This window comes from Hyperolius riggenbachi, chromosome 5, assembly GCF_040937935.1.
Source record: "Hyperolius riggenbachi isolate aHypRig1 chromosome 5, aHypRig1.pri, whole genome shotgun sequence".
In the NCBI taxonomy this organism is placed as follows: Eukaryota; Metazoa; Chordata; class Amphibia; order Anura; family Hyperoliidae; genus Hyperolius; species Hyperolius riggenbachi.
The window spans coordinates 343,731,146-343,752,762 of record NC_090650.1 but is presented as its reverse complement, the minus strand read 5'-3'; the positions used below and the strand labels follow the sequence as shown (position 1 = coordinate 343,752,762).

At 40.6% G+C, this 21,617-nt stretch overlaps 1 protein-coding gene across 1 annotated transcript in view; it reads right to left on the bottom strand.

The window, feature by feature from the left end:
* XKR4 (XK related 4) overlaps positions 1–21,617 on the bottom strand; it is a 401,273-nt gene that overhangs the window by 92,919 nt on the left and 286,737 nt on the right. Inside the window, exon 2 of the mRNA XM_068237390.1 lies at positions 20,496–20,695. Coding sequence (XP_068093491.1) covers positions 20,496–20,695 — 200 coding nt within the window. The remainder of the gene's footprint in view (positions 1–20,495; positions 20,696–21,617) is intronic.

Here is a 21,617-nt window from a genome sequence, read left to right as displayed (position 1 = left end):
CCGGATTTCTCAATCAGATCGCGCGCTGACTTTGCGCGTGCAAAGTTTTATGCGCGAAAAGTTTTACGCACGCTAAGTCCCATAGGCTTTAATGGGCACTTCGCGCGGAGCGCCCTGCGCTCTGTGCAGTACGCGCAGAAAGTTTTACGCGCGTAGAGTTTTGCGCGCGTAAAGTTTTATGCGCGAAAAGCTTGTTTAGACGTGCTAAGGGGGTTTTCACAGGCGTGCTAACAGTTAGCACCGCTTTGTGAATTAAGCCCCTAGTGTTTGTATTAATGTGCTCATTACTATTCTGGCCTTCAATTTAGTGCTTATTTTTACAGTACCCCCCTATAGGGTGCTCTATCATTACCCCCCCATGATGGGGTAAAGTGCCAAGGAAACCCTGCACAGTACTCAAGAAATCCTGGTAAGGGAACCCTGGTTGAGAAAACCTGGTACCGACACTCAGGCTGGGCATAATATTCCACTACATGCCCACCTAGTAAGAAATGATGAATATATTTTGAGTTTTACTTAGATTACATAAGTAATTCAAGTTTTTGGTGTATCAACAGCAACACACCAGAAATATCAAATGTTCAGGAACCTCATGGGGAAAAAACTGGAGTGTGAAGTAAAGTTTGAAGAGCTGAGTTGTACGCGTTTGATACGGGTCTCCACAGCTTCCACACATTATGCATGGAAATGACTCTTGCTGAATAAGCAGCATATGTTTCTCTGCATGGGAAATGTTCCACCAACTGGTGAATCCTTGGCTTTCACATTAATACTGTATATTAATATATGGAGGACAGGAGTCATGCAAATACATATTTTGCCAAACTGTCTGCTGCACCAGGTTTATGGCAAAGATGAAAGCATTCCTGCTCCCCCCTGAAATAATGAAGAATGAATTTATCTATTTCCTCTTATTAAATAATCACAAAAACTTTCCAAAGATGAAAATGTTCACCAAAGTATATATAGGCATGAGAAAATAGATTTTGACAAAAATGCACTACAGTGAATGGACATTAGAAAAAAAACGATGTCACTTTTAGACCCAAATCTCAATTTCAAAGCAGAAACGAGTGGTGAAAATTTGCAACCAGCACTACAGAGTTTCGCTCTCGGCTTTATCTTATTTTGCTAAAAGGGAACTGAGCAATGGAGGGTGCCGTTGGGGGGGGGGCATAGCTTGGGGTGAGCATCACTATTATTATCATTATTTAGTATTTATATAGCGCCGACATCTTCTGCAGCGCTTTACAGAGTATATATAGCCACGTCACTAACTGTCCCTCAGAGGGGCTCACAATCTAATCCCTACCACAGTCATATGTCTATGTATGTATCGTGTAATGTATGTATTGTAGTCTAGGGCCAATTTTGGGGGAAGCCAGTTAATTTTGTTTTTGGGATGTGGGAGGAAACTGGAGTGCTCGGAGGAAACCCACACAGACACAGTGAGAACATACAAACTCCTTGCAGATGTTGACCTGGCTGGGAATCTAACCGGGGTCCCAGCGCTGCAAGGCGAGAGCGCTAACCACTACGCCACTGTGCTGCCCTACTACTTACCTATGGGGTGTTGCTCCTCTGGCCCTTGGCCCATATAGGATGCACCATCTTCTCCAGGAGAGACTACAGCTGTGCAGAATATTCATCTTCCCACCTAAGTGTCCCGTGCTTGCACACCGCAATGCATGCCTGGAGACATAGTGGGCTTGATTCACTAAGACAAATAGCATGCCTTATTAAAGTAAGTACGCCTTATCAAAGTTAACACGTCTTATCAGAGTAGCATAGCGAGCGCCACGAACCCGCAGAGGCTCAGGGCAGGACGAGTGGAGCTCTCGTCATTGCCAATTAGCAGGCATACATTCACTGCTACTCTGATAAGGCGTGCTAACTTTGATAAGGCATGTTATTTGTCATAGTGAATCAAGCCCAGTATGTGGAAGTGAGTACAAATATGTTATCACATTCAAATACATCTACCGGCATGCACTGCGGCCGACACGTCAGGAAGTTTAAGATTCTGCACAGCTGTTGTTTCTCCATGGAGAAGATGGTGCATCTGATATGGGCCAGAAGCCAGAGGATCAGCACCCCATAGGTAAGTAGTGATGCTCACCATTGATTAGTGCTTGCGCGCTAAGTTTCATGTTTGCGCTCTAAGTTTAGCGCTGCCCGGTACGAGAAAACGGCGCACCTGATGCGCCCAAATAGCGCATTGGATGCGCCCTACATGTCGCATTGGTGCGACGTTTAGGGCGCATCCAATGCACCATTTTGGGCACATTGGGTGCACCGTTTTCTCGCGCACACCGGGCAGCGCTGAAGTTAGCGTGCAAACTGATTTAGCTTGGTGCGTGCTAACTACTCAGCACCCTAGTTAACACACCCAAAGTCTTTAGGTGTGCTAACTAGGTTAGCACCGCTTTGTGAATCAGGCCCATTATGTTAGCAGGACTAGTACTATAAGTACCCATGTCACATGTCACTTCAGGTGTGTTTTAGGGAGAAAGATTGTTGGTAGCTCGAACATGCAGGGCAGAAAGTGTGAAGTTAGCTCTGCAATGTTCAGTGTGGGAACATGTTTGTTTCAGAAGGATACTGAGAATAGTTAAACAAGTCAGTAGAAAGTTTCTATCAAAGCAATAAAATAGTCAAGAGCAGATACATCCAGTGCTCATTAAGAGTAATGGAATAAAATCAATAACGCTATTGCTTGCAGTAGGAAATAACAGCAGCCTCTTCCTGTAGACTAGATTTAATGCTTTAGAGGAGAACGCGCCTCTCCCATACTAGCAAATCACATGATATGCCTAATAGTGATGGCAGTCTCTAGCTCTATAAATTGTATTTCTCCAATATTTATTTTTTTATCTTCAAAAGATAAGGTACATGAAGACAGCACATAATTAAAGGACAATTCCACAAACTGTCATTGGACTGGGCATTCCATAAGAATGACAGTGGTAATATTTATTATTACCCTTAAATTGTTATCAGCAGCAAAACTTCACAATATTGTTGAGAGTCTGTCTTTAATTATCTTGACAACTTATTTGCAGGATTAATCAGCAGGGAACTACAGGGGAGGATACGCCTACTGATAGGTACACCTGATAAACAATACACCAGGGGTGCCCATTAGGTAGACTGCGATCTACCGGTAGATCGCAAAGGACTTATGGTAGATCCCGATCCCACTACATTTTCCATTCAGTACATACAAGTGTGCTCCTAAAATTGTACATAGGTAGATCATTTTGACGTGCTAATTTTTTAAAGTAGCTCACAAGCCAAAAAACTGTGGGCACCTCTGCAATACACCCTACAGTACAGGGGCATAATTAGAAATCATTCCCCCCCTTACAAAAATTTGGATGGGCCCCTGTGGCCCGCTCAGGGCCGTTTTGGGGGTCAGGAGGAGTCGCAGCATGAGGGGAGAGCATTGGCCCCCATATCGGCAGGGAGGGGGGCCACTCCCCCCTCCCTCACCTCGGGGTCTCCGCTCAGCGTGCTCCCCCCCTGCATTAATATGTAGCAGCAGCGGCGGCAGGAACACAAACATACCTCCGGGGTCCAACGCGGATGTCCGATCTCTGAGTGCCACACGCTACTTCCTGCCCCCCACGGGAGCAGAGGCTGCAGCCCCCATTGTTATGCCACAGCTATAGTACCTAGGATTCGTTTGTTTTTTTGTCTAGTTGAAGAAACTACCTTGTGGAATTGGATTCAAACTACATAAAAAGTGGTTTTAAATGATCAGTCAAAGCATATTATAAGTGAGAAAGAGGACGTTTTTAAATAAATTACAACAATGATTATAGTGTAGAAATACAAAAGATGGTCCGCACTTGTCCACTTGTTCAGGACGTATCCAGACATCCCAACAAGCCATGATTATAGTGTAGACAGGGGCAGATAGAGAGGTGGGGCTCATGTGTCTGCACCATATGCTTGGATAAGGAGGCAGGAGTAAGACAAATGCTGCTGCTGTCTATATGAGCAACCTGGAAGGTGGTAGAGAGGTGACGAGCCTCAGATAAAGGGGACCAACAAGCATGCCTGATCGACAATTCAAACCATTTTGAGCACATTAACAATTGGGGGCAGTGAGGTGGGCGGAATTGCCAGCGTCACTAGGTCCATTCCTGAGAGATTATCATGAGGTAGTATGAATCCCCTAATAACATTATGAGGTAGCATGTACCCCGAAAGAACATCATGAGACAAGTATATACCCCCAAATAACATCACGAGGCAGCATGCACTCCAAATAACATCATGATGCAACATTTACATTCAAATATTATAACAACAAATGCAGAAATGAACACTGAAATAGCATAATGAAGCAGGCATAATCTCACAAATAACACCATAAGGCAGCATGTACCTAGAATGACATTATGAAAGAGGCACATAACCCTAATAACATAATTTGACCTGTATGTTTATCAAACAGAATTATTAGGCAGGTAGGTACCCACCAACCTAGTGCCCCCCTTTATAGAGTGGGCATCAGAGTTGTTTATATTTATCTTCACTATCTTCACCCATAATCTTGCCTGTAGCACTAGTCCCAAACAGAGCCTTCAGTATCCCACTCCTCCTCAGCATCCTGTAGCTGGCTTCACATGACCATGATGACATTGGTGAGAGGGAACGCATGCATGGAGGAAGGCAAGGTTCTGCCACAGGAAGGAGGTATGTACTCACATAGCACACTCTGCAGCCAACACAACATCTACATGGGGGAGAAGTATAGAGATTCTGGATGTGGTCAGAAAGATTCTCAATGGACGGGGGAAGAGAGATCTTCAGTGGAAACGCCTCCATTAGAGGCCAACACATCGATTACCCCATCCAAGAGATGGCCAAGACATGTGGATAAAACAAGTATGTTACAGTGCCATACGTTTATCTTATGGCCATTGTTAGGCCCATCCACAATTTGTTACCATGTCTAGGAACATAGCACATTGCTTGAGGTCCACTACATTTAATCTGCACTGTGGCCCATTGCTGGCTGTGTATGACAATGACCAGGGGGAATACTTTTCTGCAATGCACTGCTGAGTCCTTCTGAAGATCTGCTGAGAATATCGTGTATAGCTGGAAGATGCAGGTTTTAGAAATGTTAGGATTTTTTTCACGTGGGATGTTTGTATAATATGCAAACCTGTTATGGCAAAAAGTGAAAAACAATATTAGTCTGTGCAACTGAGCTCACTGCCTGACTTTGGTTCACAAGAGACTTCTTGATTCTCTGAAGTGGAAGCAAAGAGGACCTTCTTGAATTACACCAGAACTGCAGCAGCCATTAATTCCATATTATAGCTGGTATGAATTCATGCAGCGACATAAATTCATTTCCTAGACACCACCACACATAAAAAAAAAAAAAAAAAAAAAAACCACACAGCAAACTTCTGCTTTCCAAAAAGTAACATTTCTCTAGCATGGCAATTTTCATACCATACACTTAAATATATCATTGTATACAACCAGGAGGTAAGATAAAGCGGTGTCTGCACTGTTGTGACAGGAAACAAGCAGTTACCTGCAATTCATAAAACAGGAATAAAGCCAACTAACTGCAAACTAGCAGATAAACAAAAAAAGGAAAAAAAAAGAATTCCCAGGACTGAACTTCTAAAAAATACAAACAAGGCCAGAAGGAGAAGCATGTGCTGTTAGTTGTCACCTACAACCTATATATTGAAGTTCTGAGAAAAATCACAAGAGCTACAATAATAACAGATATTCCCCAACCTCCCTCTCTTGACCTATCGACAACAACCAAATCTGTAACAAGTACGAGGAAAAAGTTCCCAGAGCAAAGCAGTGCAAAACGAAGCACTTCCCTTCTGGCAGGAAAGAATAAAACTGCAAATGATACAGATATTTACTGCTTATGGGGCTGATTCACAAACATGTCCTATAGATTAACTCTCCATATCTTTTTACAAAGGTAAAGCGGGGCATAGTAATGCTGAATTTAAGGCATACCTGAACTCAGAACAAGTTGTAAATGTAACTAGAGAATCATCATGTGTTTAAATATGCTTTAATTTTTTACCTGCAAAATCTTATACAAAAACAGTGGCTCACAAACATTTGTTTGTGAGCCACTGTTTTTGTATAAGATTTTGCAGGTAAAAAATTAAAGCATATTTAACCACTTCACCACTGAGGGGTTTTACCCCCTGACCACCAGAGCAATTTTCACCTTTCAGCGCTCCTTCCATTCATTCGTCTATAACTTTATCATTACTTATCGCAATGAAATGAACTATATCTTGTTTTTTCCGCCACCAATTAGGCTTTCTTTAGGTGGGACATTATGCCAAGAATTATTTTTTTCTAAATGTGTTTTAATGGGAAAATAGGAAAAATGTGGGGAAAAAAAAATTATTTTTCAGTTTTCGGCCATTATAGTTTTTAAATAATGCATGCTACTGTAATTAAAACCCATGAAATTTATGTGCCCTTTTGTCCCGGTTATAAAACCGTTTAAATTATGTCCCTATCACAATGTTTGGCGCCAATATTTCATTTGGAAATAAAGGTGCATTTTTTTCAGTTTTGCGTCCATCCCTAATTACAAGCCCATAGTTTATAAAGTAACAGTGTTATACCCTCTTGACTTAAATATTTAAAAAGTTCAGTCCCTAAGGTAACTAATTATGTATTTTTTTTAATTGTAAATTTTTGATTTTTTTTTTAATTACAAAAAAAAAAAAAATGGGGAGTGTGGGAGGTAATGAGTTAATTTTGTGTGTAAAAGTCATTTATTTGTATGTGAAAAATGTGTAGGGTGTAGTTTACTATTTGGCCACAAGATGGCCACAGTAACTTTTTGCTTTATTGCGACCTCCAAGCCTCCTTCCGGAAGCTTGGAGGAAGAATAAGGAGGCTGGACACGTGAGTTTCTTCTCACAATGATCGCGCTGCCCATAGGAGAGCAGCGGGTCATTGTGGGGCTTAGATCAAGGAACGGGAATGGATTTTCCCGTTCATTGATCTCCGGGCGAGCGGGCGGCGGCGGTTTTACTAGCGGCGGGCGGCGTGTTTACGAGCGGGAGCGCGGACAGCGTCGGGAACGCGGAAAGTACGTGTTTCTCCGTCCCTGGTTTTTAAAGGATGGAAAAAGGGGCGGAGAAATACGTACGCGCGGGGGTAAAGTGGTTAAACACATGATGATTCTCTGGTTTTTGAAAAAGGTTGTAATATACAGTTAGGGTACCAGAAAATCTCCTCTAATTGAGTGGTGTTAATTATCAAAATTGTGGCCGCCTAATAGAATAGTGTGATAGATGTAAATGTAACTATACGGTGCTGTCACTCTTAGCATGAAAAGGGCCAAACACATCATCAAGGACAACACTCATCCTGTAAATGCCTTGTTTGAGCTCCTTTCGTAAGGTAGACATTTTAGATCAATCCGTATACTCACAAACTGACTCACAAAAAGACTGAAAAACAGCTTGCTCCCATCATAAACCTGTTAAACTGACTCTTCTCTGAAACAATTAACAACGTGTACAACTTTTTTTTTTAATTTAATATTTGAAACATTTGTCATACCTGTATAATTCCTCTTTTTTCCTATATTGCTGCCACTAGTCCAATACCTATCAGATCTGATTTTAAAGAGGAACTTCAGTAAAAATAATGTAATAAAAAAGTGCTTATTTTTTACAATAATTATGTAAAATGATTTAGTCAGTGTTTGCTCATTGTGAAATCTTTCCTCTCCCTGATTTACTGTACATTCTGACATTTATCACATGGTGACATTTTTACTGCTGGCAGGTGATGTCACTGGAAGGAGACGCTGCTTGCATTTTTGTCAGTTGGAAACAGCTTTTCTTTCACACAATGCAACAAGGCTCCCACAGTGTGATGTTAGTACCTCAGTGCTGTGAGGCGCTGACATCACACTTTGGGAGGGGTTTCACCACAATATCAGCCATACAGAGCCCCCTGATGATCTGTTTGAGAAAAGGAAAATATTTTTCATGGGAAAGGGGGTATTGGCTACTGATTGGGATGACGTTCAATCCTTGGTTACGGTTTCTCTTTAACTACTTACTATAACTGTGACATGGGGTAAAAAAACCAATTCATAGTACTTTGGGATAAATCAAAATGTTATTTATATGTATTTTAAGTTTTACAATTTTTCATGCTAGTGTTCCTTTAAAGAGACTCCGTAACAAAAATTTCATCCGGTTTTCTTCCATCCTACAAGTTCCAAAATCTATTCTAATGTGCTCTGGCTTACTGCAGCATGTTCTACTATCACCATCTCTGTAATAAATCAACTTATCTCTCTCTTGTCAGACTTGTCAGCCTGTGTCTGGAAGGCTGCCAAGTTCTTCAGTGTTGTGGTTCTGTGATGCATTTCCCCCCTCCAGTCCCCTCTCTGCACACTGCCTGTGTGTTATTTAGATTAGTGCAGCTTCTCTCTGCTCTATTATCTTTTACAAGCTGGATAAATCCTCCTCTGAGCTGGCTGGGCTTTCACATACTGAAGAATTACATACAGGCAGAGCTGTCTGCACTCTGCAGGAAGAAACAGCCTGACACTTCAGTGGAAGATAGCTGCAGGGGGAAAGAAACACACAAATGATCTCTTGAGATTAAAAAGGAAGGCTGTATACAGCCTGCTTGTGTATGGATGTATTTTCTATGTGTGGACATACTGTACATCAACCTACTTCCTGTTTTGGTGGCCATTTTGTTTGTTTACAAACAAACTTTTTAAAACTGTTTTTAACCACTTTTAATGCGGCGGGGGGTGGCGAAATTGTGACAGAGGGTAATAGGAGATGTCCCCTAACGCAATGGTATGTTAACTTTTGTGCGATTTTAACAATACAGATTCTCTTTAACATTGTGTGCCCTCTGTTTCCTCCAGTGTACCTCACGTTCCTTGTTATTATTGATTCTTTTAGGCAGTCAAATCAACTTGCTATATGAAAAAGGACAGCACTACATACCGGTAGTTATATTTAAAGAGACTATTCAGTAAAAATTGCACATTTTATTGATCCTTTTCTAATTAAAAGTTTTAATTACTTGCCATTTCTTTTTCTTTAAACTCACTCTCTGAGCCACATGTGCGCCGGCATTCGGTATGTAGCCCCGCCCCCTTATAGGCAAGGACTGTGGTGTTTCGGTGGCACTCTCTATCTTGGATAGTGAGAGCGCCATTGCACTCTTCTTAAAGGGGGCGGGGCTAAGTGCCATACATCGGCACACACAAGATCTCAAGGAGTGAGTTTAAAGGGAACCCAAGGTAAGGATATGAAGGCTGACATGTTTATTTCCTTTTAAATAATGCATATTGCCTGGCTGTCCTGCCTCTAATACTTTAAGCCATAGACCCATAACAAGAGATCAGATGTTTCTGACAAGATAAGCCACATATCAATAACTAGAGCTAAAATGTATTAGTATAGTTCTACCCGAGGGTACTAGATAGCAGATATGAACAGAAAAGTGCAAAAACTTAGGGGTTATATAGGAACAGCATCAATCTTTATTATTTGTAAGTACAAATTCTCCTCTATTGCAGTCGTGAAATGTAGATAAGGTACATAAGAATACAATTCACAGAACCAAGATTGCCTGATACGTGTTTCCCAGCCATAAGCTGCTTCCTCAGAGGCACACCAATATATAAATATCAGACAATACCAGGATTAGGAGACCGCAATCTGAGATGCTGTGTAAATGGATATAGCACATAGGTGTGCTCTCCACAATGACAGAGTGTGACTGTGTCAGCCGCTCTGTGAAACACGTGTCAGGCAATCTTGGTTCTGTGAATTGGATTCCTATGTAACTTATCTACAGTTCACAAATGAAATCGAGGAGAATTTGTACTTATGAAGAATAAAGATTGATGCTGTTCCTATAAAACCCCCTAAGTTTTTAAACTTTTTTGCTTATATCTACGATAAGCCACATGCTTGTTTCAGGTGTGTGATTTAGACCTTACCGACCAGAAAGATCAGCAGGACGGCCAGACAACTGGCATTGTTTAAAAGGAAATAAATATGGGCGCTGCCGTAGGTCTAACACCTTCGGTTCCTTTTAAGGAATAAGACCCGGCAAGTAATTATAACTTTTTATTACACGAACATTCATCAAATGTGTCATTTTCACGAATAGCCTCTTTTAAAACAAGTCCTCCTGAGATCAGGTTTTAATGATATTCTTTTAAATGACTCCTTTTGCTTGGAAACTGCTATAAAGTATTTTATCAGACGTCTGTTCATAAGTAACATCACTATAATGACTCCTCTTGCAGTACCCTATTTCAAGGTAACAATACAGTTTTCACCATGAGTCCCGACACTCACGTAGTGATACGCTCTTTGTGCATACTATTAAGAGTTAAATACTTTTCAGAATTAGGTGCAATCTAATGGTGATGTGTGATGTCCCTCCTTTTTTCCATAGCATCCACACCAGGCCCAGACTACACATAGTGAGGTAGTCTAATTGGATTTGACATATTTCTGCAGTGGGAGCCATTGTTTATATGCTCTTCTGATCACAGTACTCAAAGAAAGCCTTGAAATAGCACTGCGAAAGCCTAGAGTGGAAAACCAAATTTATTCATGAATTCATAACCCTGGACATTAGTTTAAACAGAATATATTTCATGTCTGAATATTTCATTAACTGAAAAAAATCTATTAACTCTGTCCAGGAAATGACGAACTCTTTGAAGACTTCATTAAAAAGACAGACTGTATTGTGAAAGGTGCCTACCTCATATTATCTCTAGAATAAGTGAATTTCTCCATACATCTTAACAGATCTATATCTGAGTAACCCAAACATATGCAATTACACATTGCCATTCATTTGTGTCTGTAATATATATATATATATATATATATATATATATATATATATATATATATATATATATATATATATATATATATATATATATATTTGTTATTAGAGTTCTTCCCAGATTCTGCTATAACATAATTACCTACAACTAGGTAAGAGTAGGTAAAAGTACTACTCAGTGCGCAAAGCAATCCTGGGGTCTTAAGGAGAAACTTTATTGAAGGATATTGATAGGGGAATAAATCAAGACATAGCAAGGAGAGAAGTTAGAAAATAAAAGGTATATTAGGAAATGACTGATACTAGTGGTGTAATTTCATAATGTTGTTTGATCTTCCATGAACCTGTGTGTCAGCATCTTTAGTGCTGGCAGGCAGGAAAAAAAATAGCACAAAATGCTGTTAGCGTCTGTCATGCAGGCAGGCATGAAAAACACTGAAGATCACAAAATGCTGTTATCTATAAACATGCCTGCTAACAATGTGATAGCTTAAAAGTTTTTTTTTTTTTGTACAGAGGGAAGGTACAGCTTGTTGGCAACAGCACATCAACTCCCACAATGCTTTGAGGTTCACAGACAGGAACCTGTCATAGTATCCTGGTTGTGAAATTCGAAAAAAAAGATACATATTTATTGTGGGAAAGGGTGTATAGACTACTGATATAAAGTTCACTCCAGTGTTAAAAGTTTAACAGTCTGTATGCTAAACAAGGGGTCAATGGCTTCAATTCATCAAGCATTACCGCATTCGGTAATGCTGAAAACAGCTGACTTAACGAAGCACTTTAGAAAATGTTAATTCATCAAAGCTGTTACCGAATGAGAAGCTGAAATGACACAGCAATGAGATAAATTACCGACATGTGCTCAACAAATGTTAATTCATCAAGGTTCCCACATTCGCTAACACATTCGGTGTTTATCTCAAGCTCTCCCCTGTCGTTACAGGCTTCGAAAGCCTTCTGTGTGAATGTTTTCATGATTAGCAGGAGCAGGCAGCCAATAGAAGCAGCCCCTGTTCTCCTGCAAGTGCCGCTGATAGGTCACACAGGCTTCTCCACACAAGCTTTCAGACCCCCCAAGCAGTGAGCAGAGAGAACGGGTCAAAATATATCCCCAGATTCCCTTCGGTGGTGTAACCCTTTCAGGCCCTGTTTGATAATGCAAAGATGCTGGTGGTGAAATCACCAAGCATGGCATTTGTAATGTCTCCAGGAAGTTCATCTACGTTGTGGCAAATAAATAAAATGTTAAGAAAGACTGATCGACAGATTCAGAGCAGCAGAGGCAGTATAAATAACAGTAACTATAACACCTTTACATCTAAAGGGATGTCTGGATGCCTTCTATTGTTATCAGCTTGTAACAACACATGGACATTCCAAGCTGCTCTGCACCACTCTGCTGTTATCTAACAGCCTTTGATGAATTGAAGCCGTAGTACTTCGGTAACTTAAAGAACCTCTACCACACATGGGAAAATATTGATGAATTAGCACAGTGAAGTGTAAAATACCGAATGCGGTATTTTAAGGACTGGGGTTTTGTTATCGAACACCCTTTGATGAATTGAAGCCAATGAGGCTTGGAAAGGGAGGACCATGCTGTTTTTTATCAATATTGTTTAGAACGTATTTACAAGAAAAAGTAAAAAAAAATAAATGCATACAACGAACACTGTAGGGATGCTTTATAAACACTTTCCCTCACCAAAATGTCTAGCAAAATGTTTAAAATACCCCCACTATGTGTCAGTACAACAGCCTTGTTTGCTGTTGGACAGGCAACTGCAGCACCATTGCAAATGGTTGGGATTCAACTTAGCAATTTCCTGTACAAACATCAGTGGCTCCACCGTTGAGGTTTGGTTAGAGAATGTACTGTACGTATGCCCATATTTGGTGCACAGACCAGTGCATTTATCTTCCCTAATAACCTCTGATCCTACAAATGAGCAATGCTTGCTGGTTGGTTGTGCCTGTTTCATTTAGCTTATGGCTAATGTTCTAAAAGCAACTAAGACCTAAGCTAACATAAAGAATAAAGACTTTAATATAACATTGTTTGTAAGTGGCACCTTTGAAATGGCATGCAATGAAGACATTTGCTGCGTATCTGGGCTGCTACGTGCCCTGCAGGCAGAGCTACAGGGACTGGACAGTTTCAGATGCGGCATCACCCGAGGGCTGAGCGACTTGTCAGTAGTCCTCTTTATTATTCCACAGGGTTCCCCGGATAAAGAAGATGACTGACAGCTTTGCTTCCCTGGAGCAGCTGATGGCTTTTCTGAATCTGTCTACTCAATGAGCGAGTCACTTTCTATGCGGTTAATAATACTGAAAATTAAATTGTTTTTTTTCCAGGTTTTGACAACGTCTCTCACTCAAAAGCAAGCAAATTTTCAACGTATTCTGTTCTGTTTGTAATACTCCGCATAAAATATAGTGCTCAGCCTAAAGCCTGGGTCACACTGCCACGCAAGGCAGCAGATGCAGAAATCGCGTGGTAAAAATGGCCACTAACGATCCAATTTCTAGCGGAAAAGCGGTTGACCGATCAGATAATTCAGATCGGAAGTGGAATATCATAATACACCATAATACACCATCACTACACCATCGACAAACTAATTTTTGATTTCTTTCTATCACAATCAACAATTAAATCCAAATTCTGGTTCGACAAAAATCCAATCGGACGACTGTTTTTATAATGTTTCGTAATGGATTGTGCCTATCAACGGAGATTATATACAACAAATCCGATCACATCCAATCAGAATTATATGATTGCTCGAATGATTTTTAGTTAGAATTTGGGGCGCTAGTGGCCACCTTAAAGTGTACCCAAGGCGACATGTGACATGATGAGATAAACGTGTATGTACCGTGCAAAACATATTAATAACCAGGATTTTTTACTTGTTTTATTTTGCTGCCTGAAATAGTTAATTTTTAAGGATGGAAGTGACAGCTTCTGTCTTGTCGGTACCTTGTCAGGACTATAGTAAACATCACTGATAAGCAAATTACAGCCATAAAAATTTTCCTGGCAGAATACATTTTTCTACATATTTCCGAGAGCAGAGGGAGAGAGAAAGGGTCAATATAGTTCATGTATTTTCATTTAGGGACACTTAATAGACTGCAACTGAGCAGAGACAACAAAACATTCAATCTACTTTCTAAATGTTTAAATATAAATATAAAATCCAGGGATGTGTAAAAAAGTCATTTTTAAGAGTAGGAGGATAAATATAATTGTTTATCTCATCAGTTTATTTTCACCTCGGGTTCACTTTAAGCACATTCACTCAGGATACCTTGGCATCCATGCTGCGTTATTCACATACTTGCCGCTTTGCATCTACTCCTTTTGTGTCACCACCTATCCACTTGTCTGCTGTATTATCCGCCTCCTGTCCCAAAACCGATCAGAGCTTGGCAGAAGCATGGGGTACCCTGATAGATTGCAAATAAATAACAGGAGTCCTACCTAGCAACAGGAAGTATTCTCATTGGTCCACCATGTACTAATAAGACTGTTGAAGTAGGATTTCCATTGTTTTTTTGCAAACCAATGGGGTGCCCCATGCTTCTGCTGGGCCGTGATCTGCCTCAGACCAAACAACGGGTGTCGGTGTCAGCAGCGATGGAACCTAACCTACCGGACAGGTGAGTTGGTGTTTTCCATGCGGCAATCAGCCTAGTGGGAATGGACATCTGTTTCCATAGGTTTCCATTGTGTCTAGATGAGGATAAAAGTGCAGCAAACCATATTTGCTCCCGGTCACCAGGGGTAGGCAAAGGAAAGGGTGTGAACATTGGGGCCCTCAGAGTTATGCTAGGGGGCCCCGTGATTTGCAGTTACGCCCCTGAACACACAGGTTGAGGCCTGAAACCCACTAGAAAGCACAAAACGCTATCGCAATCGCTATAAAATGCTGCATGTCCTGCGATTGTGATTTCCTTAATCACAATCACTCTAGTGGAATCTGTGCCATCCATTTACATTGGCAGAGTGTTTAAGGAAATCGCTAGCGATCGAAAGTGCTCCCTAAACGCCCAAAACAACGCTCTAGTGGGTTCCAGGCCTGATAATGCCCTAGTTTGGCAAGAGATTGGCTGCCTAACTGGAAAGGGATCAGACAGTAAAGATTAATATAACAGACTACCTCACACAGGCCTCTTTCCGACAGGAGGCTGAACTGCACGCTTGTTGGGCACAATATTCCTTTGTTAAATATATTTAAAATATTCATTTAGAGATTATTTGTGCCCATTTACACATTGGCCTCGATTCATAAACAGCAGTGCGATAAAAAAAAATCTTGTTTGGAAAATACCGCACTCAGTATTCTCCTGGTCTGTGTGCTAATTCATAAAGATTTCCCCAGCTGCCTTTGAAGGTTGGTAAATTACCGCAGCCCATTGAGCGGTAGAGTAGAGCAGTGTGGCGATTCTCTCTTTTGCCCTGCACAAGTGACTCCACAAATGACTCAGACAGATGACTGCACAGACTTTTCCTGCCTGCACAAATGACTGGCACAAATGACTCAGATAGATGACTCGCACAGACGTTCCCTGCCTGCACAAATGACTCACTCAGATGACTCAGACAGATGACTCCCACAGACTTTCCCTGCCTGCACAAATGACTCACTCAGATGACTCAGAAAGATGACTCGCACAGACTTTCCCTGCCTGCTCAAATGACTCACACAGACAGCTCTCTGGCTCTCTCCACAGATGACTCAAACAGACTTCGGCTCTCTGCACTTTGCATTCATCAGAGGTGTCGGTAACTTGTTAACGCCTCACCAGAGATGTCGGTAACTATCGTCAGGCTTACCGCTTGTTGCAGGCTTTATGAATTTACATTTGCTGACAATTTACTGACATGTGTTGGAGGTAACTACAGCCAAGTCGGTAATTTATCTCCCTGGTCGGTAATGTCAGCTTTTCATGCGGTAACAGCCTTTATGAATTGACACATTGCTAAGTGCTCGGGAAAGTCTGCTGTTTTCAGCATTACATGAGCATGAGGTAATGCTTTATGAATCGAGGCCATTATGTGTGCCCATTGTAAAATCTTTCCTCTCCCTGATTTACATATCACATTTGTTGACATCATTGCGGAATGTTTGTCTGTTGTGTGTTCCAAAGTGAGAAAAAAACCTCACCTAGTCTCCCAGAGTGCACTGGGAGAAGAAGCTGCATATATTAAACAGTCTAAAGGTGGCCATACATGGTACAAGTTTTCATTTTTTTTTATTAGATAATCTAGTTCGATTATTCCATTAGATCGAATATAAAGATATTACCAGCATGTCCGATCAGTTTTTTCTCGCAAAAACTGGATAATCGTTCGAATTTCTTAATCGAAAAAAAAAATATTTTCAACTTTCATTCAATTCGATCATTTAGATCGAATAAACAGGAACATCGAATGTTTGTATTGTATCGTATATGGGCACCATAAGCCAGTGATCTGCAAACTTGGCTCTCCAGCTGCTAATGAACTACAAGTCCCACAATGCATTTTCCTTTATGAATCATGACTGTGGCTGTCAGACTCCCGCAATGCATTGTGGGACTTGTAGTTCATTAACAGCTGGAGAGCCAAGTTTGCAGATCACTGGCCTAAGCCAAACATCAGTGGGAGGACGAGGCTACATACCAATATACAGCACTGTATAGCTATAGAAAGTGTTTCTGATGCTGAAACTAGGATAATTAACATGATAACTAGGTACTCTGAATAATGCATTACGTTCTACTATACATTGCTGTGGTGCCTCTTTAAGTGAGATTAAAATGCAAACTAGCTCCAGCTGGCATGACCAATTACATCATCCTTCCTTAGCTGCTTGTTTGTGATGAAGCTACTGTAATGTTTGCAATACTAGCAGGTCACATGCTTAGCGCTTCTCTGCGTTGGAGTTTCCAGGAAGATAAAGGAAAGTGCATTTTCCAAGGAAAATTATAGTTGTTGGTAAGACAGTGAATGGAGCTTTCACAAAACACTCTGATTAAAATTAAACTCCCAAGATGGTCTTCATTGAGAATCCTCAATTATGAAATGTATGATGAACAAATGCTGATCAGTATTTGCAATGATAATATTCTTTTGGCAGGAAACAATTGGAACCATTTCATGTTTATTAGATTTTGAACAGAAGAAAATGAATGCTCATCCACTTTATTCTGTGAAAGCAATTTGTCAACACAATACTGTAGCCAGGAATGCTGGGTAATGACATGTCAACCACCTTTTACAAATCGTCATCGTTTTAATTCTTGCCAGCCTTATCTCAAATAGAAATCTAGAAAGACGTATTACTATTTAAGAGGACAGTGCAGCTAAAGCAGAAATAAGCTAGGCACATGCCTAAGACCTTTCATACAGGTAAATGTGCCATAGACATGAAGATTTGGCCTACAGATCATGGGCTGAAAAATTCCTACAGCTGGTCTGCCATCTGGGGACCATCCCATGGGCATTGCCAAATAATGTCTGCTGAAACACAGCCTACTGGCACTGATTCAGCCAACAAACTTTGGCAGACAGTGAGCTAATGCAGCAATGCTGGGAGTTCTTCCATTCACCCCTGGGGGGCAGGTTGCTATGTGCAACACTTTACCATTGCAGAATCTCAACTGTGAGGGAGAAGGCGCCCCAAAAAATAGGCGGTGGTGGATGAACAGTATATCTATATTATGTGACTAAAATAGCAAAAAATATAAATAATAAAAATGGATTACCTCAATGAAGGGACAAAGCCAATTTCAAACAAAAGGTTTATTATTCATCAGACACTATCAATTATAATAATTGATAGTGTCTGATGAATGCGCGTATCAAAAAAGGACGCCTGGAAAAAAGGGCGCGGGATATAGCCAAACTTATAGGTTGTAATGTATAACAATAATTTTCGTTTATAGCTTGTAAACAAAAATTTAGTGCTAAATAGGCTAAATAAACGGAAATTAAACGGCAAAATACCGTCTATAACAACAAACGAATTCTGAAATGAAACGTCAAATAGCGTCTATAACAAAAAACGATATTTACACTTATATTAAGCATAGTAATACAATGGTAGATTTTACAGATATTTTACTGCAATTATACCTAACTGTAGGCTCATACAGACCTCTCCCTAACCCCTAGACCCCCTCTTTGTTTAAATATACATAATTTAATAAATTGTATATATTACATATATTGTGCAGTAACTATACCTAACCTTACTCTCACACAGATCCTTACCCTCCCTGTACCTATCCCTAACCCCTGGACCCCCCTGGTGGTGCCTAACCCTAACCACCCCCATGGTGGTGCCTAACCCTAACCACCCCCCTGGTGCTGCCTAAGCCTAAGACCCCCCTGGTGGTGCCTAACCCTAAGACCCCCCTGATGGTGCCTAACCCTAAGACCCCCCTGGTGGTGCCTAACCCTAAGACCCCCCTGGTGGTGCCTAACTCTAACCACCCCCCTGGTGGTGCCTAACCCTAAGACCTTCCTGGTGGTGCCTAACCCTAACCACCCCCTGGTGGTGCCTAACCCTAACCATCCCCCTGGTGGTGCCTAACCCTAAGACCTTCCTGGTGGTGCCTAACCCTAACCACCCCCTGGTGGTGCCTAACCCTAACCATCCCCACTGCACAAACACCCTTACACACATATAAACAATAATATATTTAATCCTTAAAATACTTCACTATAAATAACATGAATAGACTAATTTATATATTTGCAATAGAATAAATAGCCTTACAATCACATACGCTTTAGAATTCTTAAAATAACGGTAATATTGAAAGCGATATATTAGTAAATAAAACTATAAACTATAATCAACGCATTATAAGTGTGAAACAAAGTTAATACCAAAAGCGATGTATTTCTAATAGAATAAGGTTGAAAACGATATTTAAGCATTATACGTATGTAAACGAATTTTAAATGACAAAATAAGTGTAAACAAAAATTTACTTGTTACAGTCCTGTAAGCGAAATATTAAAAACGGGAAAATAAATAAAAACTCCTATAAGCGAAATTTAAAAACGAAAAATAAGTATAACACAAAGTCAAAACGAACTTGTAAACGATATTTGTTATAAACCTTATTCTGTAAACGAAACTTTTGTTAACACGATCCCTGTAACCGCTATTTCTCGGAAATCTGGCCCTGGAAACACATGGTCGATTGAAACAGCCAACACACTAGTATCATGTGTAAAGCTACCTTAAAGCCTAATGGAGTTCATATCAATGTAACTGGCCCTTACATGACAATGAAGGGAGTAAATGCATGGTAATTATCAGCAGTATCATGCCAAAACAAGAATCACTCACATTTTATTTTTCAGCATTTTCAAATGTCGTTTTTCACTCACAATAGGTAATAAAAATCTGACAGGTTTGGACTGGTCCATCTCCTCATGGGGGATACTCTGGGCTTATTTTCTTTACAAAAGCACTTCTAAATGGCAGTTGCCCAGTCCAACTTCTAAAATAGTGTGCAAGTGAGAAAGCAGGAAGCTGACATCTTTGTACAGATCCTTTACAGGAAGTGCTTTTGTAAAGAATAAAGGAAATATTGGGAATCTCCCAAGAGGAGATGGACTAGTCCAAAACCTATCAAATCTGTCTGATTATTACACCCCTGTAAGTGACAGCAACATGGAAAATAAGTCATTTTATAGTGTATTTTACTCTTGAATGAATGTGGACTTTTTTTGTTTTTTTGTTTTTTACATTAGCAATCCTTTAAGCTGCAATGTCAGTATATAAATGCTGAGATTACTAACAGGTTCATTTTAAACTTAGGGTATCATTCATAAAGAGGCTGTCGGTAGTGCGGGAAACCACCGTTCTTCTCCGCAACCGGTACTTTAGACTTCTGGGTGGGCATTCATAAAGAAGTGTGTAGGTGCGGTGGCAGTGCGGAGATTCCCCGAACTAGGCTGGCGGTAGGCAGGCGGTAGGCAGGCGGAGACACGGAAGCTGCCGAGTTGATACATTTCTCCGTGTTCCGCTCTGCTGCAGCTGCCTGGGAGGTCTGTGTGTCTCCATTCACTTGCATTGGTATCGCCACATCAGAGGGAGCGGGACTTTCCGACCTGACACCGCTGGCGGTATTCTTTATGAATTAACATTTTGCTACACTTGTTCCGTTAATCACCGCACAAGGCGGTGATTTATCACTCTGCTCGGTATGTCTTTTTTTCATGCGGAAAGAGCCTTTATGAATGCTGACTTTGCCGAGTGGTCGGTAAAGTCAGCTGTTTTTAGCATTTCCGCATGCGGAAATGCTTTATGAATGATACCCTTAATCCCATTCCTTGTCCACAGCTTGTTTCAGATGCATCTGTTTATCCATGATACATATTCAGTGGAAATGCCCTGTAGCCTAATAATTGTACAGTGCGATGGGAAACCATTTAACTTAGCTAGTAACACCATGGAAGGGAAGATTATATAGCTAATAATGCTTAGAAGATTTAGAAGCTCCACAATTTTCCATTATTGGAAGATTATATGTTATATAACACATACTAATACTACATACTGATACATTTCCCTGAGTAAAGAAACATATCTTCTTACCTTGAAGGGCTTGTAAGCTCCGAGTCTGTACAACAATGCAGAGCTGTAGGACGAGCTGGGGGGCGCTCTCCAGAAACGTGGCAAGTAAATGCAGCATGCTGACATCTGCATACTCATACACCATCTTCCAGTAGTACCTCCACCTGTCATTGTCCCCGCTTCTCCTGCTGCGAATGCCCAGATAGATAGTGTGGAAATACCTGCAATAAAAGAGGTATACATGTCATTCATCTACGCAGCACATTGGAGATACTATAATTAGGATTATTTGTATTCAACCCTTCAGCAGCCAATTTATTTAGAGGCTTGCAAGTGCTCCAGACAAATTTATTTTAGCAGTTTTTTTATCTCTACATTGTTAGATTTCCTCGCTTCTAATTAGTACTGTTGTAATGTATATTTATGACCATTTGTCACTAGGAGGCAGTGTGAGACATTAAAAGAGGACTTCTACTTTCAATTTTTATATTTTCTGCTTGGAGAGAGAGATCAAAGCAAGCCAAGAATTTACAGCACAAGGCGTTCTGCCTGCTGAAGACAAAAGCAGTGCATTATCTTTAAGTGAGATAACTCGTTTAAGGCTGTTAACAGGTTAAATAGCACCAGCATATTCCACGGTGCTTTACGCTTACATTGGTATAAACAAAGTTAAGAGACAGTTACATTATACAAGCGAGTTGCTGGTACCCCTGGCAGGAAATAACAAGAGTGACCAGACATATTTTTCCAGCATAACTAATCACCAGCAGGTAAAATGTGGATGTCAGGAGGCATCTGTATGACCAGTGTAATGGTGCTTGAAACAATTGGGTGACCAAAATTGCAGGTGTGTCGAAGCCCTAAAAGAGGAACTCAGCGTCAAAGACACTTCTCATATAATAGGTTTGTAATCCTGTCCTCCCAGCAATGTCAAAGCATAGGCTTTTTATGATGCAGAATTCTTCTCCCAGTACACTCTGGAAGACCAGGTGTTATTTCTACTGACTTCAAAACTCATAGTAAACAAACATTCCACAGTGATGCACCTACCAGCACTTAAGATGTTGTTACCTGTGATACATTTCAGAATGTAAATAAAGATGAGGAAAGAAAATAATAGGCTGACTAAATAAGTTATAATGA